At 41.0% G+C, this 25,127-nt stretch overlaps 1 protein-coding gene across 1 annotated transcript in view; it reads right to left on the bottom strand.

The window, feature by feature from the left end:
* LOC114565057 (neuropilin-1a) overlaps positions 1-24,782 on the bottom strand; it is a 103,235-nt gene extending 78,453 nt beyond the window's left edge. The window contains exons 1-2 of the mRNA XM_028592876.1: positions 24,057-24,782; positions 23,006-23,180 (exon numbers count right to left, since the gene is read on the bottom strand). Coding sequence (XP_028448677.1) covers positions 23,006-23,180; positions 24,057-24,147 — 266 coding nt within the window. The 5' untranslated portion in view covers positions 24,148-24,782. The remainder of the gene's footprint in view (positions 1-23,005; positions 23,181-24,056) is intronic.
* Between the last annotated feature and the right edge of the window lie 345 nt (positions 24,783-25,127).

Genomic DNA, 25,127 nt, shown 5'->3' with positions numbered 1-25,127 from the left:
AAGATATCCAACCACATATTTGGTTCCATATATACACTGGTTTACATCTGAAGTGAAAAATGACCTGATTTGCGTGTTCTTTTGCATGCATGCATGTTCAGGCTGAACTGGACACTTCAGTCTCAATTAGGGCTGCTAGATTATGGAAAAAAATCCTGATTATCTTGGTCAATATTGAAATCAGGATTATTTAACACGTATACTCATTGACTTTTGAAAAGATGTTGCATTTATTGAACTTAAAAAACAGTGAAAGAGTTAAACAAACCAACAGAGAACATACTTTGAACTGTGAAATTTCCCTTCATACTTTTCCGGTTTGAACTTTTTTTCTTATTCAGAACACAAGACCAAGGAAGAGTTCATTTGCAAAACATAATGTACAAAATAATTGTTTTTCTCAATTACTCTGTTTTTGTGATAGTTAGGAGCCAAAATCGTAATCATGAATAAAAGTTTGATTAATTGCACAACCCCAGTCTCAACTATGTGTTGAGATATAAGAAAAAATAAATCAGATTTAGGGATTGGCCCCCCCAGGTGCCTGACATAACTTTTCCAGTCATGATAATTTCATGCTGACTTCTGTAATATCACTGTTATCTGGGAAATGCACTTCCCTGTATACTTAAAGCATTTCCCTACACACTACAGAATGTGTACAGGACTTTGCATACCAGGTCACACATACGAGACATGTTTGATATAATCAGGACGGTTAAAACCAGACTGCAAAGATTCCAACAGATCATCTGTGCTGCCCATCAGTTCTGAGCCAGCCTCAGATGTTCCCCTCTGACTGACTGGATGGGAAACCCCAGTGGATGTAGTCTCCGATGCCTCAGACATTAAGACTGGAACATCTTGTGCGGAACGTGACTTTTTACAAGTGTTTTGCTGGCATTCTTTTACCATGATTGTCATATCCGACATTCACATTTGTCTTTTATTATTACCATACTGTCTAAAAGCCGTTAGTGACTGTTTCGATAAGTGCTATACAAATGAAACATATTACACAGAACATGTTATGTGATATAATAAGCGTCTTCCTCTTGCAGCCAGATGTGGAAACAACATGGGCTGGCGAGTATCTAAAAGCTGAAAACAGAGAGCCTGGGCCTGCGTGCCCATATCAGCTGTGCTGTCCTTGAGCGAGACAGAAAATCCATACCAGCTTTGGGGTCTCTGTGTTAGAGCTGACCTCTGACCTCTCTGACAAGACAACTATAAGGAAGCTGAGTAGAGTATCAAAATATTCCTTCGGCATGGCGGCTTGCTGATCAGCAGTAAAAGCTCTAACGTAGGAATGTGTGGAATGCATTTCTAATGAGACCCTTCCCTACAGCAATACACTCTGCAGTCAGCCTCCCCAACAAGGCCCTGGACCCCCCTTCCCCATCCCTAGTCACTACACTTGCACTAACCATCATCCTGGACTACATCTGACCCTTGCACATACTGAATATTCTTTGCAAATTCTGTACTCAACCCCTTCAGCCAGATGTACAGAAAAGTCATTGTCTTCCCACATGGTGAGAAACTTCCTCAGCAGGTTTGGGCCCAAGTTCATCAGTCAGCTTGTCTCAGGCTCAAGGAATTCCTCTGTTGACTACTGATTCTTCCTCCTGGCTAACAGCGTTAGCATGCAGACAGACAGCTTGTTAGGTGGGGGTTTCAAAGAGTCCCTTCATGAGCTAGACGTGGGAAATTTGTTTTTCTCTCTCTCGAATCTCTCACAGACATCTTGATTAAATGGTGTGTCTCAAATGTGTCTGACTATTTCTTTGATTTCATTTTTTTCAACTTTAAGTTTTTTTAAGGTGGAGGGCGTCGGAGGTGTCACTTTCCTAAAGTCTTTGAATGCGTTTTGAAATTAATTAATTTCTAAATGGAAAAATAGCTTTAAAAAAAAAGACAAATAATTGATTTTGTATTTCTTACAGTGAAGACGCAGACAGGAAGTAGAGACAAGGGACACGCCACGAAGGTCCTCGGGCCGGGAATCGAAGCTGGAACATTGCTGTGATATGGTATTTGTGAAGATGTTTGACTTTTTATTTTTCAGCAGAAACCAGCAAAAATATGTTATCCTTTGAGAGAGACCAGATCAATGCATTATATCTAACACCGTCATACAGGAGAAGTTGCAGCTAGCAAACGCACAATTAAAATTGCAGAGGTAATCAATACAAATTCAACAGCAGCTGTGAAAGCAGAGACCAAACCTATACAGATGAAGCTACATTTTACTGTCCATACATCCGAGGATAAACTATAATATTACTGCTGCAGCTACATCATCCGTAATCATTTATATCAAATGATATTAATAAACCAATGAACAAACGTATTTCCACACTGTAGAACATACAGTAATTCTGAGGCAACATAATACATCCAAGGCGCTGACAGCTCAGAGCATAAACAATGTTTCCGATGTTTAAATCGTGGTATTTGAGTTGGAGGTGTACAAAATCTGTTCTTTCTCTCTCCATCTCTGACTGTTTTGTTCTCTGTCAGTCAGTCTTAGTCTCCATGTGTTCACAGAAAGCTTTACATGCCCAGTGAGAAATGGACTTAAGTGCTCACTTGTAAAGTCTTATAGAGCCGACGGTGATGTTTATTGGATGGCATTTTTATTCATAGCATCAAACCTCCACCTCGCTCCCCCTCCCCTTCCTGCCGTGTGTTACAGAGGCTCATAAAATAAGAGCCATAGGCAGAGAGACATGGTGTGTGTGTGTGTGTGTGTGTGTGTGTGTGTGTGTGTGTGTGTGTGTGTGTGTGTGTGTGTCTTGCATGCAGATGGCGTCACTCAGTCAGTCAGTCAGTCAGTCAGTGCGTGCAGCCAGTCCTGGAGGCAGTAGGTGTTTACCAAGACAGGCCGTTTAATGAAGTGGCTCTGTCTCTTCACACTCTGGTTAAGAGAGAGTCTCTCAGTCTGCAGCCCTGCAGCCGGCTCTCCATCCCCTCGCAACACTCATTAACCAAACTGGCTAGGCATGCCCTCCAAATGCAGCTGTCACTAACAAATGCCTTGATCAAGGGCAAAACAATCGCCATTCCATCTGGGGGCCCAACAGCAGATATTTAAATTTACATTAAATGCTGTTAACTGGCACTCTTACCCACAGTCATGTACAGGAAAGTAAGTACAATTGGGCTAAATGTCAAACGTAATAAGCACCAGGAGCAGGAAGTGCAAGAGAAGGTCAGGAGATGTATAAAATCATTGCGGTATCTTTAAGAGGTGTTGGCTAAACTAGAAATCTGGAAGAAAATGTGTAGCGTGGGGATCTCTATACCACCAACTGATAGAAAATACACCAAATCAATGAATTTATTCCATTGAAGCTTTTTATTTTATTTTTACCGAGAAAACCCCCCTTGAACATAAGACTCAGTTACAATTACACTTTTATTTACTCACTAAAACAGCAACCTCTTCCATCCCCAATAATCTTTGATAAAAATGCAGATATTCTCATTCAGGACACCCTCAATTGTTATTGTATGGCTTTCTTTGCACTGCGATTTGCCTCTCAGGCTATATGCCATGGCCATAGGTGGGGGACCTACCTTTATAACTTCTTCATCTTTTACTGCTAAAAAAAATTGTAATTGTAATATTCCTCCTAACTAGCTGCTAGAGTTGAACATCAATCACAGATAAGGCTTTAAAGGACACAGTCTTGACAACATAATCAATTATTTTGTTAAAGATGCTAATGCAACACTATAATATAAGTTCCATATCAAAAAGGAAAGTTGAAACATGTTGCGACGAAGACTGTGCAATGCAGTAGAAAGCTCCAGAACAAGTGAGATAGAATCTTGACTTGAGATTGAATCAATATAACAATAATTGAAAATCATAAGTTAGCATTAGCAGCAATTTCCACAACGGCTGATTCGAAAAACTGAAAATTGTAACACCTACAGAAATGAATCAGAGTGACAATCAAATAAAAAACCTTCATGGAGTACAGTCAGTAAGTGCAAAGCAAACTGACCAAAGCAGTGACTACCTGGCACTGACAATGTTAGCATATTGAACCCAAATGGGGATGTGGAAGATTATCTCTTTAAATAAATCAAATCCAGACGGAGAAGGGGAACTTTCACACAACCCTGCGTTCCTTCCTCCTTCCAAAGCTACTGGAGTACTGAGCTAACCCTCCTTGTTCATACACTTCATTAATATGCTCGCCGTGTTGTTTTGTGTCCTCAACCCCTCCGCAGCTAACTTCTTAACACACATCTGGAAGGTATCAGGGGAGCATTTAAAGAGCGACGTTTGAGCCTCACTTTGACTATGACTAAGTTTGAACCTCCTGCAAAACAAAGCTAAAGCTGGGAATGACTCAGTGTTTCTCCAGAGCAGCGTCACACCTCTCTCCCTCTGTCGTTCATTTCTTCCATCCGCGTGTCTTTCCCTTCATCTGGATCCGTCTGTACAAACACTGTCTGCTCTCCAGACATTAAAAGATTCCTCCGAAAAACTTGCACTTCTCTGTACACCATGTGGCTTTAAAAGGATACATTCAACTTTTGATACGCCCAAACCAAATATTTCGGAGTTAAAATGATGAAGTTGCCATCCTTGTGCATTGAGGCTTGTGTGCGTAGACTTGAGAAGGATCTTTGATTCTGAGGGTCTGACACCTAAACCTGAAGTTAACCGTGAATACTTTAAATAGTTCCAGTGCTGCTTGCTGTCTTAGAATGTGGTCAATGCGAAGTCCCTTTGTCTTTACTCATTGAACAAAGAAACTGCACTAACTAAGAAAATGGTCAGACAATTCAGGAAACATGCCAACATCAGTTTGAAGGTGATTTTATCTCCTGTTACTTCCTGTTTCCTGATATTAGTCATTTATGATGCTCCCTGACAGAGCTTTCACACCAAACAAATAGCACATACAGTACTTCATCTGGAATGTATCTTAAGATCCCACAAAGCAGCACAATCAATCATGTACAGGTGCCAAGCTTCATTTAAACCAAAGACTACGTGAAGTAACACAGTACAACTTTTCTCACCTGTCCACATCATCTCAGATTCTTGCTTTGGACTCGTGTCACTTTTTGAAACATTACTGAGACTTTTTAAAGACTAAGTGCACAGCAAACCAATTTCAGCTTCTGTCAGTGATAGTATACAATTGGACAGACATGCTAAAGGTTAAAGGTCAGTATGTTTTGGGGGCAAAACAGATTTGAGCTGATCTGTGGGCTCAACACCATCCAGAATATGGAAGTTAATGCCACATTGTGTATTCAAGACAATGGCATTTGCAGTTTTATCCTCTCTGAAACAAGTAGACACACCCTCACCCTTCTTTTAATCACACAGGAGGACATTACCTTGACTTACGTTAATTCCTGGGAGATATAGGGGAACTTTGACCATAACCACTACATGTCTAACCCTAACCCTAAACAAATGGTTTACCTTGTTGGTCAGTTTTGTCTCCAACTGGGAGGTAAGTCCCAAAAATGTGACCGTGTGAGCAGATTTATGTCCCCACAATATGAGTAATACAAGTCCACACAAAGTCACAAACACACACTTGAGAAGCTGTAGGCTGCCATGTGGGGACAATGTGAATTTTGTAATACATGAGTGGTTTGTGTGTTTTAGTGCCGCTAAACTCAGTATGACCAGTCGTTCTGAGCTCTGCTGGGAGGCTACAGATGGCATGCGTGTGTTGCGTCCGAATGTGTGAGCAGAACACACACTACGACGCCACCTGCCATCAAACACACACACACCAGTCCATCCCTTCCCGTTTCTCACCTCATTCACATGCACGCATGCACGCATGTATATTATATATATATGCATAACTACTCACTTGTATTCAAGTTTGTACTTCTATGCTTGCAATAATCTACTTTTCCCAAAGAGCCAATGTATGTGGTGCAGCCCCTATTCATTTTCTATGATATACAATTTAACTGCTTCACAAAGCATCATGGGCTAGCAGGTGGTGTGGAATTGACACAACAAAAGGGAGAGGTCATGTTGTGTATGAGGGTGAAATTCACCTTGAAGTTCTGTAGAGATTTGCTTAAAACTTTCCTCTTTGGTGTGACCCTTGGCTCCATGATTACAGGAAACAAATATGTGCTGCTTGGCACAAAATCATGAAAACTGGCAGGCTTCTTATTTACACAATGATTGCTAATGAGCAATACTCGCTAGCTTGTGCAACTCAGTCTCCTCAAAATTAGGTTCATTTAATGCTCGTTTGTTTTCGCAATTATGTTGTGATTACGTCCCAACTGCATGCCTTGATTAATATCACAAGCTACATTTTTGGACTTTGACACTGGAGAACAGGGTAAGCATCCTGTGTCCTGTGCGTGGTTAGATTCAGTTAATAAAAAGACTTAGGTAAGGGTTAGGGAAAGTCGTGCCTTTAAGTGAAATGTTAATAATGTAAAACACATTGTATCCTGTGCTTTAATTTACTGCTGTCATATTTAACCAAGACTTTCCTTAAAGGAACACGCCGACTTATTGGGAATTTAGCTTATTCACCGTAACCCCCAGAGTTAGACAAGTCGATACATACCCTTCTCATCTCCGTGCGTGCTGTAATGCTGTCTGACGGCTCCAGCGGCATCAGGCCAGCACAGAACATGTAGGTGAATGGTTCCAGTAATCCTACTGCTCCGAAATAAGTGACAAAATAACACCAACATGTTCCTATTTACATGTTGTGATTTATAGAGTCACAGCGTGTACAAAAACAACGTAACATGAGACACAGCCGTCTTCTAACTGTAAACAAACCGGGAACTATATTCTCAGGCGGAAGAATATAGTACTTGGGCGGAGTGATATGCTCGCAGCAAGCCTGTCTGAGAATATAGTTCCCGGTTTGTTTATGGTTAGAAGATGGCTGTGTCTCATGTTAACTTGTTTTGTGTACACGCTGTGACTCTACAAATCACAACATGTAAATAGGAACATGTTGGCGTTATTTTGTCACTTTTGTCACAATTTGGAGCAGTAGGCTAGTTGGAACCAGTTACCTGCAGGATCTGTGCTGGGCTAAGCTAATGCTGGAACCGTCAAACAGCGTTACAGCACGCACGGAGATGAGAAGGGTATGTATCGACTTGTCTTACTCTGGGGGTTACGGTGAATAAGCTAAATTCCCAATAAGTCGGCGTGTTCCTTTAACCAAGTGCTGAGTACCTTAACAAAACCATAAAAAAAACTTTTATTTTCAGAGTTATGTATTGCAGGAGCGAATATAAACACAAATGAAATATGTTGCCAGTGTTAACAATTACTGATGCGTTCAGTATCAACATTTTGGATTGCCATTTTCATTTATTAACAACCTTTCTCATTATGTTGATAAACTCATGGTCAGGGCACAATTTCATTTCCATTTAAACATATTTGCTTTTGCAAATTAGTTAGATATAACCGTCATTTTAAGAGGTTGGCTTGTGTCAAGCAAGAAAGACAGAATTGCTGTCCTGAAATCTTTGCACTCTCATTGGTCCTCACCAGTTGTTACGCTTAACCTTAATCTAAACCCAAGTCTTAACAATAAAATAGCCCCTAGATTAAATGAGGACCAAAAATGTCCTCACTCTCAACATCAAAATAATGGTCCTCACAAATATACATACAAGAGCAAACACAAACTCATTAATGTTCGCAGAACTACTCATTAGAGCTATGAGCACTCATTAAATACCATTTTCTTGTACACATACACACTCACAACACACATTCATATTCAAAAATAATCAGTTTTACACTTGCCACCAGTCCACCCACACACATTACATTTATGACCATGACTGTTTATCAGAAGCAATAAACAAACACATTTCAAAACAAACAGAAACATCCAAACCTTGATTAAATGATACATTATTAGGTAACCCCAGTATCTACAGTACACTTCCTAAAAATGTAGAAAATGTTTTGAAGAGAATCCTATTAAAATGAGTAAGAACACACACACACACACAGAGCCACACAAACTCCTCTCCCCCAAAAAAATAAATTGGGCCAAGCAGCCAGAGTATGAATATCCTCATCCTTCAACCTCGGCCGTGTAGATACAAAGCCACGGCTGCACAATCCTGCTGGGAAATTAAAACGGAGACGAGGAGGTGGAATTTGTTCTCATTTAGGAAGCCTTAATCTGACAGAGGAGGGAAGGAGAACACCATTTCCCCCTTTCTTTCTTAGACAGACTGTTTAGGGACCCTGAAGGATGAAATGAGATTTGGTGGAAACTCAGTGAGGTTTAATGTGAAAAAGTTGAGAAAAACGAAAGTCAAAGTAGACATTTTAGAGGGGTGGTGGGGGTGTAAAGTAGTTTCTCTGAGGGTCAAAGTATTGCAACTCTGTGTGTGAGTATTGGATATATATATATATATATATATATAAAAAATCAGGTGTAACTGCAACGCTTTACTTTTTGCACAGACAAAAAGTAAAAGTTGCATCTGCTACAGAAAAATTGTAACTACATCCGGAGTCTGCCTGGGTAACTTTAGACTTAAACACAGAAGGGCGTTTCTAAGTCTGAATTCAGAGAAAGGCTAAACGTCTCGGTCTGCACCTTAGAGATTTGGGAGGAAAAAGGCACTCTGTCAAGCGACACTCAATCCACACCTCTCTAAAGCGAGTGAGGGGCAAAGCAATAAACACTGTGTCACTTCCACTGCACTTTGACACGTGTTAACCCTCGACAAGTTCATCTGCCTGGCCGACCATACATTCACCTCTCTTGTTCCTAAAAACATGCAACATTAATTAGCTAGCTCGATTCAAACACACATATAGAAAGCCCAGCAGGGATCGCTTTGTATTGGTAGTGAGAGAGTCGAGTTGACAGATGGATAGAAAGATAAAGAGCAAACAGTTCCCTGCCTTCATGTCAGAGAATGAAATTATTAGGCAGAGATGCCTGCTGGTGCTGTGACTTAACGAGTTGCATTTGAGAAATAAACTAAGTTAAAGGAGGATAAGCACATTTGCCAAATGAGCTTTTCAGTCACGAAGACACCAAAAATGACTCTCCTGTTCTTTGTGGATCACTGATCTTGGAGCTCCAGGCTAACACTTTAGCAGCATGAGTGATGAAGAAGGCACTAACAACTCGATATTGCAACAGCAACTGGAACATATTTCAGTGTCATGTTAAAATTATAATTACTTAATTGAACAAAGATGTTCTTTTTTTGGCTAACTAACCTGGTTTTCATGGATTGAAAGTGTCTCGTATAGAAGACTGCACAGTGAAAGAATGAGCTTACTCATACAACAGACTTAACCTGACTGTATGATATATTAAGCTTAAATTGCACTTTTAACAAAAGTAAATATACATGCAATATCATGAAATCCTTACTTTTTTGTGCAGGCAGTTTAAATAAAATGTCTTTTACCGTTTCTTGTTTCTATTTTGCTCAACTTTATATTTTTCTCAATTTCATAGAGAAACATTGACTTTTTATGTGTTTATCTGACAGCTGTAATAATTTTAAAGGCTTCAATAAATTCCAACTTATTATGCAGTTTTATGAATTGAACTATCAAACCTCATGTAATGTAGTTGCGCATGACCTCACAAGGAACAGCTGCAACATTAGATGCAATAATGTAGAAATCCTTTACCAATACAAAGCAACCATGTCTCATAATCAAGCATCAATCAAGTGCTTCTTGCTGTTTAGACTCTAATGCAGAACATTCACTTGTTATTGAGAATTGCAACATTGTGCTAATTTAGGGCTGGGCGATATGGAGAAAATCAGATATCACGATATTCTTGACCAAATACATCGATGGCGATATTGCGATTATTGTAGGAAATATTTTCAAATGTGTTGTCTTCTGTACTGTCCAGTCCTACCGAGGACCCTCTCGAAAATGAGATGACACATCTCAAGAGGTATTCCTCGTACAATAAATAAATCAATAAATTAAATCTCACTTATCTCATTTGTCTAACATCATGATATCGATATAATATTGATATATTGCACAGTCCTATGTGCTATTGCTACACAGGTAACGGATCTAAACACCACCACTATTACTGGTTAACACTAATCTAAAACAGGGAATCTTAGTGAGCACTATACTAAAGAGTTGGCATATAATACCAGAACAAATCACGTGACACGCTGATGATTTTGCTCTCAACACTTGACTAACACAACCCATTTCCTGTGTTTCCTTCAGTCAGCAATCTGACTCAAAATAACTCAGCGCTCATTACACAGTTGGGCCATCAGACTATATGATATATATTATATCAATATATGTATTTGTTTCATATATGCAGTGTATACATGTATATATGTTTTTGCCTCCCACACATTTTAATCTGTTTATCGTCTGCCCACGCATGTGTGTGTGTGTGTGTGTGTGTGTGTGTGTGTGTGTGTGTGTGTGTGTGTACCTACATGTCTCAATGGGAGGTCGCCCTGGGGCTTTTCTACCCAGACAGATACAACACATTCCTCTACAAGCTGTGAAAGAGAAAGGCTTTATTGTCCGCGCTGCTAATGAAAAGCCATTTTTGGCTCCAGCGGGGGCAAGTGTCCCGTTGCGCATATCTAAAAGGACAAAGCCTCCCAGGCTACTCATCCTCCCCAGAGAAGGTCAAAACACAGTTTGGACCGCTGACCGACCTCTGACCCTCGTATCCCGCCGGTGACAAGTCCCAAGTGTGACATTGAATTTTGACGGGCCTCTTAAGTTCCTAAGAAGGCAGATTTACAAATCAGATGAATGTGAAGTCACATGTCATTTATATTTGATTACAAGAATTTGTAATGTTGTCTTGTGACTTTTGGGACTCTGGGAAAAAAACATATAGGTCAGTTTTTAGTAGTTTTTAGAAGTAGGTCATGGCTTGTCTGTAAATCTATCTATCTATCTATCTATCTATCTATCTATCTATCTATCTATCTATCTAGCTGAATGTTACAACCAAGTGCTTCACATCATTAACATCATTGAAGGTGCGTGACATAAAAGAAAACATAGAATGAAGATAAAAACGGGGATAGAATGTCACAATTAATGGAAAATAAAACCCACTTGAAGCAGTAGTGCTAAGCCTACAACTGGTCTATTAGTACAGTTTAGGCTGAAAGTAAACGACGGCAGGTGCGTTCCATTTTCAATCCCCCGCAGTTGCCTCGCCCACTATCACGCTGCTCTTCAAGTGGCCTCTGTGCGAGGTCTGTTGTTACGAAATATCAAGGGCTGATGGGAAGTGAACGAGGGAAGTGAACGAGGGGAAGTGAAACTACTAAGGAAACGCAGACTAGGACTATAGTAACAGTGAAATTAAATCCATGTTTCTGAAGGATGCATGAAAAAAAGACTTGCAGTATGGATGAAGCCTGATCCTACAGTAAAACTGTCCAACCATCATCACATTAAATGAGATGCCCATGCCTCGTTGGATAAATCCTCCAAACGTATTCAACCAACCAATCCAGCATTCCGTCCGTTTACTCCTCTCTCATTTCCATGCTACCTCCAATGCTCACAGTGGATTTCAATACGTTGAACTACAAACAAGATAACAGCCGAAATAGTTCAAAACGTTATCGTCACTATTAAATCCAACTGTTTACTCAGATAGATGCCCCCCTATCGTGCATAAGGGCGTGTATGTTGCTTTTGGGACATCTGGAGTGTATCAGCGAGTGCGTACTGTAAATCCCGGGATTGCAGCTGTGTGTGTGTGTGTGTTTGTGCGTGTGACGTTGCTAGCTGGGTTTCCCTGTTTCTCCCCTCCTGCCAAACTCTCTCCTCGTTAATCTGCTCGTTAGGGATCTAATCTGACATGTGTTTTCATTTGTGTGTGAAAGTGTGAGCGTGTTTATGTGCGACTCACTGATGAGCAGGGCATCCACGATAGGTCTGATTACATTTACAGCAAGTTGTTAACTGTGTGTGTGTGTGTGTGTGTGTGTGTGTGTGTGTGTGTGTGTGTGTGGGTGTGTGTATATAGAATATTCCAGTATTATTTATCCTGCCTTTGTATGTGTACATGTGTGTTCCATATGTGTGAGCCGGTTCATATGGGACGCAGAGTTTGTGTCTATAATTGTTTAGAAAAGCTAATCCAAACTATGGACAGTTGCATAGGAGAAACAATAGCATTATTCAAAGTTCAGCCTTTCTTTCATTAGACAAATATTTGCAGCTGAGAGACGAGAGTCGGCTGGTGAAAGTCAGCCAATGTTGGAACTATGTTTTTACACTCATCTATTAAATGGTGGAAACCAGGAATTTGGTATTCATTGACAGATCAGTTGTGCAACATTATCAAATCAATGAAAAGGAGAAACACAAGGCTGTAAGTTTATTTGGACTATTGGAGCTTGGCTGTTGACTGCTATTCTCATATGCTAATGATGCATGTAATCACAGTTTAAACAGCTGGAGGAATGGCTCAATTTTAGGTCAGGAAAGTTCAACACTTCCAGTTCAGCCTCACATGTTTGGTTCAGGCTGTAATCAACATTCTGATGAAGCAAGCAGCTATTTACATTTAAAAAAAACCAAATTAAAATAAACCCACTGTACGCTACCAAAGAGACAGTATAGTTACCATCTGGTGAACACAGTGGAGCATTTAGCAGCTGGAGACCCAGTTAGTTTTCATCAGAAGTTGACAGAGACCAAAAGAGAGTTAAAAGTAGAGTTGTTATTGGCCAGAGACTAGGGCTGCACCATAGAGTTTCTATCGTTATCGCGATATCAAGTTGCGCAATAAACACATCGTGAAAGGCTGTAACATGTCGCAATAGGCTCTCAGAAATTTTTTGACAGATCAGTAGAAATTTGCACTTTAAAGTGTAACTGTTTCATTGTGCTTTTACAAAATTAGGATGGAAATGATTTCCTTTTGGGTTTTTTTGGAATTTGACAAGCAATTTGTTGTATTTTAGAAGAAAACTTAAAGCAGCAGGAAGGCAGAACTGAGTACACTTTAATATCTGTTAATTTATCACAAATAATATCTCTTTCTCGCAATATTCGACAATGTTATAGCATATTTTCCTCATATCGTGCAGCCCTACCAGAGATATGACTTCACATGAATGCTAAGCTTCACTTACTGAGTAACTTTACTAAGTATCTTCAACTACTTATTTTCCAAGTTGATTCTTACACTGGTAACGTCGCAAACGCGAAGCAAAAGTCTTTGCTGTTAATGTGGTTCAGAGACAAACCACTGAAATGGCATCTGTAACTACAATTTGCTCAGTCATCATTCTGTGTGGAGTTTTCTATCAAAGTTCAGGTTGTATGCAGCGAACATTTCACCATCATTTATCCAAATGGAGGAGAGGGAGAAGAGGAAAAGCTGGGATGAAAACATGACAAGAGCAACATGGAGTTCAAAGAGAGAGAGAGAGAGAGAGAGAGAGAGATGGTGCAGGTGGTGACGGGAAGAAGAAAGCGAGAGAACAGCCGGAGGGTGGAGGAGGAGGGTGGAGGATGGAGAGATACAGCCAGAGGTCTGTCACCGAGGTCAGGTTGAATCTGACCATGCCAACCAGCCTGAAGCCCTCCATCTCCGAGTCTGTCTGCACTCGTCTGCTCTCTCTTTCCTCTTCATCTTCTACTTTTGTTTTGTTCCCTCATTCTTTTAATATTCCAAGCTCTGTGTGCATCACACTGAATATCAGGCAAGATTTATCGATTAAACTCATGTCCTCTGTTTGAGTACTTAAAGCTCAGCAGGAGGGACTCCAGCCTGAGACCCCATTGCAACGTGGGAGATGTAGTCATTTTGGAAAGTAAAGATGGCCTGAGAAAAAGGAGAGGTACAGTATGTGATCTGTAGATCTGTTCTGCGTTCTTGTAGAAAAGAGCACATGAGAAATTACAAATTTGTTTGTTTAATACAGAATTCAAAATGATATTACATAAGACAGGACAATTGCTCATTCCAACAACAAACAAGAAAAAAACCAATCTGTCATTGACCTAATTCTCCGGCTGTTTTGTACTTTAAAGTAACAAATAGAAGAAACACGTCGCTGCAAAAACACAGAACAAACAACCAAATTAGTTTTGCTGGCTCACGCCTTAAGTTGGGAGCGAGCCACAGGCTGACCGATCTGTGACAGCGGCACATTCAGTCTTCCTGTGTTGTGTGGCGGCTGTGGAACTGAAAAATACAACCATCTGGAAGGGACGCTTTTATTTTCTTTGAAACTGGCAAAGTCAGAATGCATGCTGAGCAAAGGACCACTGATGAAATAATGCCTCGGTCTAAAGCCACACAAAGACTGAGATTCAACAGAATATTTGTGCTGCAGCACAAACACAAGACTAAACAACTGACAGCAGAGTCACTTGTTCTGCACTTTTAAAAGAAGAGGTCATCAACAACGTACCGGGAACTAAAGTTTGACCAGCTGTATATCCAGTCCACCCTTCCATCCCATAATCCTCCTTGCAGCCATCTGATGATTCACACATCTGTCCTGCAATTCTTTCATCTATCATTAGGGCTGGGTATCGCTAATTTTTTTTTTTCGATACCAATACTGTGACTTTCATACTGGTTCCCAAACAATACTTTTTTTCATACCATAATAAAAAGGTATGGCTGTATAGACAGCCAATCACAGACATTTCTAGATCTTGGTAGAAGCATGCTGCGTGCTGATTGGCTCACTGACACTGATGAGATTTACTCCTTAGGGATTTAAATTGGGTATTGAATGACGAGGCATTTTTCGATACTCGATACTTTGGAGGCAATTCGGTCGGTGCCTAAAAAGTATTAAATTCAGTAGCCAGCCCTATCTATCATTCAACTATACTTCCATTCACACATTTATCTCTTTGAGTCAGCGCTCTTTTCGGCCATCATTCTACCCATCATCCACAAATCGATTGATTCATCCAATCATCCACCCGCCCATTCTATTCATCCACCCTGCCATTATCATCCAACAATGCATTCATCATTCATCCGGCCATCTGTTGATTGATTCATCTGCCCTAGCACAGCTCCATCCATCATCCACCCATCATCCATGATCCAGAAATTCATTCCTCCATTGTCCGGCAATTCGATCCATCAATCCATAAATCCATTCACCCCAAAATCCTTCCCTCCATGGTCCAACAATCGATTTCATCCTTCATCCAGCAATCCAGCAATCCATCCCGCCATTCTTCCAACTTACCATGCGCACCTTGACTGAAATACTATATAATTAAAAAACTTAGTCTAAAGTCATCAGAATCAGCCAACTAAGATCGACTTTAAAAACATGAAGATCATTTTTATTTTAACTTTATTTATTCAGAGAAGGTTCACTGAGAGGCAGCCTCTCTTTTGCAGGAACACCCTGATCACATTCACACAGTTCCACATTCCTACCTGAAAGCTGCCCGGTACAACCCCAGTCTGATCTGCTGGCCACTGAGCAGCTCCACTGGAGCGGTTGGGGTTAAGGGCCTTGCTCAAGGGCACCTCAGTGGTGGTGATGAGGGAGGGACAAGCGCTGCTCTTTCACTTTCCGGTCACAAGCTCGCTTCTCTAACCTTCAGGCCACCAAAATGAAAAAAGCTAAATCCAAGACTGACTTTGTATACAACACAGCCCCCCATCAGCCCCCACTCATATTCACGCAAATGCCTTCCAAGTGTGTGTATGTGTGACAACTCCAGGTGATGTGACTGTGACTCTGCTTCAGGGCCCATTTTTTTATTAATCGTGGACTGCAATTGACTAAACAAGACACATAATAATAAACAACTGGTCCTGCCATCACAATGTAATTTATAGCATCTCCTTCTATTTCTTTGAGGGTCAGCATGCAGAAAATATAAAATGTGTTTTTGGGAGAAAAAATGAAATCCCCCCTCAGATACTCTCACGGTTATTTATCATCACGGGATGGTCAAGACGTTGCAGATATTCTGTGATGAAGTGTTGTAATGTCTTTGCTGTACCCACTTATATATCATAGGTGTTCAGTTGGATTGAGATCTGGTGACTGTGAAGGCCATAGCATATGATTCACATCCTTTTCATACCCATCAAAACATTCAGGAAGCCCTCGTGGCCGGTATGAACCCGTGAATCCAAGACGCAACATCAAAAGCTGCTACGTACAGAGGATTTTCCCTTTACAGTAACGGTCCCTTCTGCATGCAGTGGTAGTCTCATTGTGTCCCTGTGGGAACAAAACTGCACAATAATGTGTGTAAGAGAATTTGCAGAGCATGCAGACTGTAGCTGTGTATGTACACCACAGAGTGCAAATGAAGCATACTATGTACAGAAAGTTAGGTTGCTGTGTGTGTGTGTGTGTGTGTGTGTGTGTGTGTGTGTGTGTGTGTGAGAGAGAGAGATCAACCCTTTTTGTGTGTTTACACATTATGCTCTTGTCTTTTGTTTGTCTTATGTTGCTACGTGCCTATACAGTATCTGTCTGTTGTTGCAATTCAGTGTGTGTGCACGTGTGTGTGTGTGTGTGTGTGTGATCAACCCTTTTTGTGTGTTTACACATTATCTTCTTGTCTTTTGCTTGTCTCATGTTGCTACGTGCCTATACAGTATCTGTTGCAATTCAGTGTGTGTGCATGTGTGTGTGTGTGTGTGTGTGTGTGTGTGTGTGTGTGTGTGTGTGTGTGTGTGTGTGTGTGTGTGTGTGTGTGTGTGTGTGTGTGTGTGTGTGTGTGTGTGTGTGTGTGTGTGAGTGTACTGTATGTATGAGGTGGGGATTGTGCCAGTACAGCCTCATGTAGGAGGAAACAGTTCAGCCAACTCCTAAAAAGATGTCCCAAATTATCCTGCCACCGACGCATGTTCCTTACCCATGCCTCTGCTCTATTTTACCGCGCTCCGCAGGGATTCACTTTGTCGGCCACGCTATTTCAGACGTGGACGTGAGACGAGACTTGTTCTGGTGCCGCTCCAGATTGGCTACGGAGGCCGAGCCGATGCATCTGAGTGTGTCTGAACAAAAGTGTTACCGGTTCTTGTGGAAAACCAACGTCTGTTCCCTGAGCGCAGATCGTGTCACTTGAGAGTTTATGGAAGTAAAAGGTTGTCGTTGGAATTATCACCCAGACTGACAAGCTTGTGAAGGCCTTGTGAACCACGAATGAATCCATTCAACCTCCATGTTCATCTCGAGTGATGTTCTACACGGTATTTCTTTGGTATTTCAGCAAGTGTATGATCCAGTACAATTGTGTTATTTCTCTGACAACATAAAGCTTCACTCTATCTTATAAATGTTGTTGTTATTGTGACATGGTGTCATTGTTTCCAAATTGGGAGATCATCTCATTTTAGTACTAAACTCCCCCCGAAGTTTCCACTTTCATGAATCACACTAGCAGAAAACATTTCCCGGCTGACAAATGTGTATTTATAAAAATGCTGTAATTAGGGATCATAATTACAAACCAGTGGGTCATGAGGGTGCACGGGGAAGATATTTTGTCACACAGATGTCGGAAATGTAGCCTGCATTTGCTTGTGGATGCCTGTGCTAGGGCTCCTTTGTCTGGCTGGTTAACTGCAGACACTGGAACCAGTTGGTTCCATTTTGGTCCAGTAATTCAATCATGGGACTGGGAGAAATGGGCAAGCAGCGATAGGCGGTCTGATGAGGGAGGAGGGGGGGGAAGTGTCATTCCAACGATAGATTACAATCAGGAGGATATATCTGAATTAAACTGTGGGATAGCAGAGTGTTTTTGAAACTGTCCTGTCCCCTAAAGGCCGCTGGCTTGATTTCCCTGAAGACAGTGAACCCCAACGAGCCCAGTTACTAAGAGGGTCACTGGATAAGAGCAAAACCAAATACACACGGATCTTTACAATGGTGTTTTATCTAAAGCTAGAACAATTAGTGGATTAGTTTATCTGTTGTATGACACAAATTATGATCATCAATAAGATAAGATAAGAAAACTTTATTGTCTGTCCCAAGTGACAGAAATTTCTCTTTGACAGGACAGGCTCAAATGACATAAAATACATATAAGAACATATGTATTTAGAAACAGTGTAAAAACATTGACCGTACCAATGTGCAAAATGCAAAAACAGTACCAAAAAAAAGCCTGAATGGAGCTGTTTGATGTTGTCTATGTATGGCTGTTTTTTTATGTATGGATTTATATATAAGGATTTTTTTATATAAATGTCTTTCCTTGCAAATGGGACTCTGTAGCGTCGACCTGATGATTAATGGTTCGTGTCACTTATCGGGCAAAAAAAAGGGGAACTATACCAAACATTTATTGCTTTTCTTCTGATTTTAAATTCAATTTGTTTGTGTTTTGGACTGTTGGTTGTAAAAAAAAAATAGCAATTAGAAGATGTCGCAGCATGCTCTGGAAAATTGTGATGGCCATTTTCAATATTTTCTGACATTTTACAGACAAAAGCATTTATTAATCAATCTCAAATGAAACAAGTGAAAACGATAGCTTGTTGCAGCTCTAGTTTTTTATTACTAAACATGTCTCACCACCGTCTAAACTAACCTAACGTTTTTTTGTTGATTAGACGTTAAGATTTAGTTTGTGAGCTTTACTTTAAGTGCTCATATTATGCTTTTTGGCTTTTTCCCTTTCCTTTATTGTGTTATATATCTTTTTTATGCATGTAATAGGTTTACAAAGTGAAAAAGCCCAAAGTCCCCCCCAAAGGGACTTCCCATCTCCAACAGAAAACACTGTTCACCAACTGCTCCAAACAGCTCTATTGTAGTCCAGCCTTTACTTCAGAGACCAACGTGGTCACTTTGGAACACACGTTATAATGCTCACCTAGCTGCTAGCATGGCCCGCCCTCATACTCTGCTTCTGACTGGCTAGTAGTCCTTACCTAGGTACTGTCAGGGCCCGCCCTCATACTCTGCTTCTGACTGGCTAGTAGTCCTTACCTAGGTACTGTCAGGACACGCCCTCATACTCTGCTTCTGACTGGCTAGTAGTCCTTACCTAGGTACTGTCAGGGCCCGCCCTCATACTCTGCTTCTGACTGGCTAGTAGTCCTTACCTAGGTACTTTCAGGGCCCGCCCTTATACTCTGCTTCTGACTGGCTAGTAGTCCTTACCTAGCTACTGAGCATGTGCAACTCCCAACAAAGATGGAACAGAAGTGAGATGTCTCACTCTGTAGCTAAAACAGAGAGCTCAACACACAGGGTGAAAAGAGGAGCTGCAGTACAACAAAAATATGGTGTTTTTTGAAAATTAAACCACATAAACCTATTCTGGTACAACCTCTTATGAACCTGAAAATGAGCATAATATGAGCACTTTAAACTTACTGAACCTCACTCTGTACAGTACATATGAGCTGCAACTAAGAATTATTTTCATTATCAATTGTATGCCCTAATACTTTCTTAATTATTAGATTCATTGTTTTACATATGCCAAAATTCTACAAACCTCACATCTGTAAATGTCCAAAACATAAAGATGTTCACTTTGCAAATATGCATATATAAAAACAGAGAAATGCAGAAGATCCTCACATTTCAGAGGTTGGAAGCATAGAATATTTGACATTTTGGCTTAAAAATGGACTTCAACCAGTCACCTTTAAGTGATTGTCAAAATTGTTGCAGATTCATTTTCTGTTGATTGACTAATCCATTCCCCATTTAATTCCTGAGAAAAAAAACAACCATCCTAGTTCTATCACTCGACTCTGCAGAGACACTGGGGGTCAAAGGTCTGATCTAGAACTGATAGGCATTCAGGATCTTGCTTAAGGACACTTCAGCAGAGCAGATGTCTCCCTGGACTGAAAGCCAGTCTTCTAGCAAAGGTTAATGCACAACTTTTAAGACTTCAGATTCATGGCAAAATATTAGATTCTGTTGCTGTTTCCAATCATGGCCTCCCTGACGGCAGTATCATATTTTGGAGCTGACGTTGAGCCCGGTGGAATCAGACTCTGAAATAAAACTCTTAAATATCATCTCAGGAAATTTTTAAGTGGGACTGCGGTCTCGCCAAAAGCTTAAGGCCCCCCTCAATGGGCATATTTCAAACATTTGACTCAATCCCAAAAACAACACTGCTCCTGCCAAGTGGGAGAGCTATGAGCTACACCCCATCATCATCCAACATAAACTCATACAACAAATAATGAAACCATGAAACCAATCGAGCAAAACGGAAACCCCTAAGAAAAGACACATTAAGGTGACTGCAGGGCGGTCACAGGTTTGAATCCTGTAGCAGTAAATGCATGTCAATCTTAATGTGGAAACGTCTCTCTTGACTGCACGCTTACCAGTGGTGGAATGGAACTAAGTACATTTACTCCAGTACTCTACTTCAGTCCAAATGTTGAGGTACTTGTACGTTACTTGAGTCTTTTCTTTTCGTGCCACTTTCTACTTCTACTCCGCTACATTTCAGAGAGAAATATTGGACTTTTTACTCCACTACATTCATCTGTTACAGCTTTAGTTACTATTTACTTTACACATTTAGATTTCTGCACACAAAACAGTTTATCAAATCTGATGTTTGATTCTAAAGTAAACTAGCCAACAATATAACGACTACAAGTCCAGCTGAGATGATGAGACAATTAAACACACAGCTGGTTGGATCCTTTACTCTTTCTACAATGGGAGGAGAGTTCTTTACATTAATACTTTAAGCACATTTTCCTGATGACATACTTTTACTCAAGTGACATTTTCAATGCAGGACTTTTACTTGTAACAGAGTATTTTTACAGTGTGGTATTAGTATTTGTACTTGATAAAGGATCTGAATAGACCACAGTCTCATCGCATAGAAAAGAGCCTGGACACTGACAAAGAACTAGAAAAGACTCTTTAGATGCAAAAAAAGAACAATTTGGACGTCTTATGACCTGAAAGCCCTCCTCTGCATCTTTGTCACATGCAAGAAGAAGAAGCCTATCTGCTCTCTCATTGGATAAGAACATTTGACGTACGTAAATGTTAGAGAACATGTTAAATCCTGATTAAACCATAATATTTTACTTTACAACTGCCTTATTTCAGCACACTGACCTATGGAAAAGTAATTTAAGCAGACAATAATACTGTGTTGGTGGTGTACTACAGGGGCCAACCACGGACTAAACTTTTATTACCAAGATTTATTACATTTCATTAAGTACTTAAACAGCATTATTACATACTTATACTGCACCTCTGGGTTACCACACAAAATCAGGTCATTGCAGAAGGAGTTTTTTTTCCTGAAGAAAGCTTTCCTGAACATTTGCTTACACCGAGGAATATGTGTAATCCACCGAAAGACACACAATATCCACTATCTGTCCAGAGTGCTTCTAATGTCCTCGTGGTTTATTAGTCCCTCGGTGGTGAAACATGATCCAATAGTATTGGAGGAACCCATCTGTGAGACGGTGCTGGACAGCCGGCTGTGATTTACACAGGAGCCGTTTATGGAGCTTTTAAAAAAAAGACAGAGGAGCCGACATAAAAACAGGCTTATTTATGGAAGAGAGCGACACATGGGCTGCTGTGTGGATGCACACAATCCAGTGTGTGTCTCTGTGTTGGAGAGAGGGGGCATACGGGTGTGTTTGTGTCTGCATGGGAACTTGTTTACAGGTTTAGTAGAGTAATGCTCAGGAAAGCAGCATCAGACGTGTGCAGGAACGATTTGTGAGTGTGTGCATGTCGTGTAAGAACATTGTCAGCCGAAGCTGCCCATTTCCCAGTGCAGAGCTATATATATATATATATATATATATATATATATATATATATATATATATATATATATATATATGTATATGTGATGGTGAAGGGAAACAGGGTGACATTAACGTTTTCTTTTATTATTGATTCTTTTGACAAGTACCAATATCTAGAAATCTATAAAGTGTGGCAACAGACAAAAATGTCAATTTGTTATGGCAATTTATGGCATTTTTGCTACAAAGAATGACCTAAATTCAACGTTTTTTGGGCCAAGGATCCCATAGCTGAAAGAGAGACAGGAATTCATATATATATATATATATATATATATATATATATATATATATTTAGTTGCATATTAAACTGGGCCTAAACTGGGATGTAAATGGATGGATCAATATTTATATGTATAGGCCTACATGTTTTAATGTTAAACAAACATCGCAGTGTCCTTAAGCTTAACTGTATCTGTGGATGGCTACTATGATGGCTACCTTACTTAGTAAGCGTATCATCAATGTTGTGTGAATTAAATGTTTTTTGTTATCTTTTTTTTTTTTTTACAAATAAGCCGATTTATCTTTGCTAATAATATGTTGGATTCATGTTAATGACTATTTTCAGACATATTCTGATTCAAACAACAACAAAAAACTTTCAAATAAATATCAAAAACAAATGTTTAGCAGACAGCAGCACTTCCAATAATTTGTCAAATGACATTAGATCCTTGAGGTTCTACTATTCCTGCAAGCAAACAAGCCGCACGTGCTCTTTTCCTCGTCCAAAAACCAACAGGTAAACTCTGCCCCCAAATGAAAAGCAAACACAATTTCTCTATTCCTGCAATGAGCAAACTGAACTCCATCAATAAAAAGCTGGTGCACCGCAGACTTTGGCTGGGTTTGCTCTCCTCTAAATTTCAGCCCCCCACCCCCCAAAAAAACCCAAGCAGACACAAAAGCCATTAGACAAACCCCCTCCTTATCAAGTATGAATTACAAAAACCCATCAAACCCCATTTCCTCTCAAGTCATTTCCTGCAGCCCCAGTTCCATATCGCTCATCCTTGTACCTCCAGCAGCAGATGGAGCCTATAACAGCTTGACCAATAGGTGGCAGAGTTTCACACTGTATCCAGGCAGGATGGAGGAGAGAGAGAGAGAGAGAGAGAGAGAGAGAGAGAGAGAGAGAGAGAGAGAGAGTTTGAGAGAGAGAGAGAGAGTTTGAAAGAGTTTGAGAGAGAGAGAGAGGAGTGAACTCTTACTTGCAGTCTCGGTCCTCCAGATCAAAATGCGGATTGAAGTTGATGAGGATCTTCTGCCCGGGCTCGGGGGCTGTTATCACCCACACACACTGCTGGGAGGGCGGGTAGGCGCCGGGGTAGCCCGGGGAGGTCAGGTAGTCCGCTGCGTGGATCTCTATATTCCCCCCGCATTTATCTGCGCCGCAAGAGGAGGCAGAAAGTTTTCCAATTAGTGCCGAGAAATGGACTTTCTAGGCACCGAAGTGCACTCACATGTTGACTGATGAAAGCGCAGTTTAGAGGAAAGGATTAAAGTACAGCAGCAGCAGCAGGGATGGGAGGGAGGAAGACCTCCAGCTGGGGATCACCATACATCCAGCATAGAGTAAAGAATATGCTGAAAGAAAAGCACTTTCTGTTTTATTTTCACTGTGACTATAACTTCCAATGCTGGGGAATTCTACCAGCCTCAATAAGGTGATAAACTCTCTGACTACACTGTTTTAGAAAAGGTGTGGTATGAAGTGAGGTGGGTCGCTTTGCGTCCCTGCGGCCATAAAGTGGGATTATTCCGCCCGTGAAGGTGAGGTGGGCTGGCTGGCTGGCTGCTGCTGCTTTCCCTGCAAACAGGCAGTGTGATTGCATTTAATTTTCCCAACGAATGATTTATGAAATTGCTTGTAGCCTATATCAAGCTTCAGTGGCACCGCGCGCAAAAGCTCCAAAAATGCGTCTTTGATTGGCTGAAGCGCGAACAGAACTCAATGAAAAATTTGTAATATTTGCATTATAACGAGGAAATCTTAGGATGTACTTCCTGTGTGTCTGTGATACTAAACTGTCATTTTGTAGAGAGACCCTTAATTGTTTGAATCTATTAGTGTCATTTTAGTACACGCAGTATTTAGCTACATTGTCTAACTTGAACCCCCTGCAGACGTGCTCTCACAGGGAAAGCCGAGGCATAACAGGTGAGAGGCAACAATGCTGCAAAATGATGCAAAATGGATCAATGTTCAGCAGGCTGCCTGTTGTCAAGCCACATGTATTCATACAAGCAGTCAACACCTACCAGTCTGAGTCAACGAAGCGACCAAGAGGACCTGGCCGGAAAGGAACAATAGCAATCCACAAGGCATCCTTAGATTGTACAACCCCGACATTATGTTAAAGAAAATCAAGACAAACGGAAAGGTCCGGGGGGGTTACGTCCAAAAGAAAGAAAAATATAAGCGAAGCTTGTCTCAAAGTGAGAGATGTGGCTGTTGTAGGGACCCCAGCATCCTGCGAGCTTCAGCACCAGACCCGTGCGTCTGTCAGGGAACAACTTGCCATCTCCTGGAGAGAAAAAAATAAGAATAATCCAAAAGCAGAAAACCAAACGAAGAAATCAAAAAAAAGGGGAAAATCCGTTCGCCAGAAGTGGCAGCTGAGCGCCCTCGGTTCTTTATCAAACCTTTCAGTTGTGATGCCAAACAAGGTCCGAGTGGAAATTTGAAAAAGAGAGAGAGAAAGAAGAGGGAGCAGTGGTTAACGGGTATTCACTGAAAACCAACCGAGAGGAACATTGGAGCACTGCTCTACAGATCTTTCAGTTCAGCCCTCTCTCCGCCTCTCTCTCTCTCTATCCGCCTCTCTCTCTCTCTCTCTCTCTCTCTCTCTGTATGTGTTCGCAGCGACTGACTGACCGTCAGCAGAAATGTCAGGAATACGAGGCGAGATGCGAAAGTAACAGCGGAATTTCCACTCCCCAAAATTCCTGCTGCTAGACGCCACTGAGCGCAATCAGCAGGAGAGACCGAGCGAGCGAGCGCTCCAAGGGGCTGGAGCAAACTGACACCGGGCGGTGCGGTGCGGTGCGGTGCGCCCTCTGTGCGCTCCCGACGCATGCCAGAGAGAAAACTGCGTGCGCAAACTGCCGCTGGCGTGTGAGTGTGGTACACGGTGAGGGCAGTGTCCACCAAGCAGGCGCGCGCCCACATCTGAGCTTTGTCAAAACGAGGAGCAAGGGAGACGTATTCGGTGATGATCATCAGTCTGATTATACATCAGATCTGGTTGTTATGATGCTGTAAATGGAGATAATAGGCCAACATATTAAGGTTTGGAGGTGCATGCTGGATCCTTTTTTTAATGTTAAAAC

This window comes from Perca flavescens, chromosome 12 (assembly GCF_004354835.1).
Source record: "Perca flavescens isolate YP-PL-M2 chromosome 12, PFLA_1.0, whole genome shotgun sequence".
Taxonomy (NCBI): Eukaryota; Metazoa; Chordata; class Actinopteri; order Perciformes; family Percidae; genus Perca; species Perca flavescens.
Note: the sequence above shows the minus strand (reverse complement) of the source record. Positions and strands in the feature narration are given on the sequence as shown.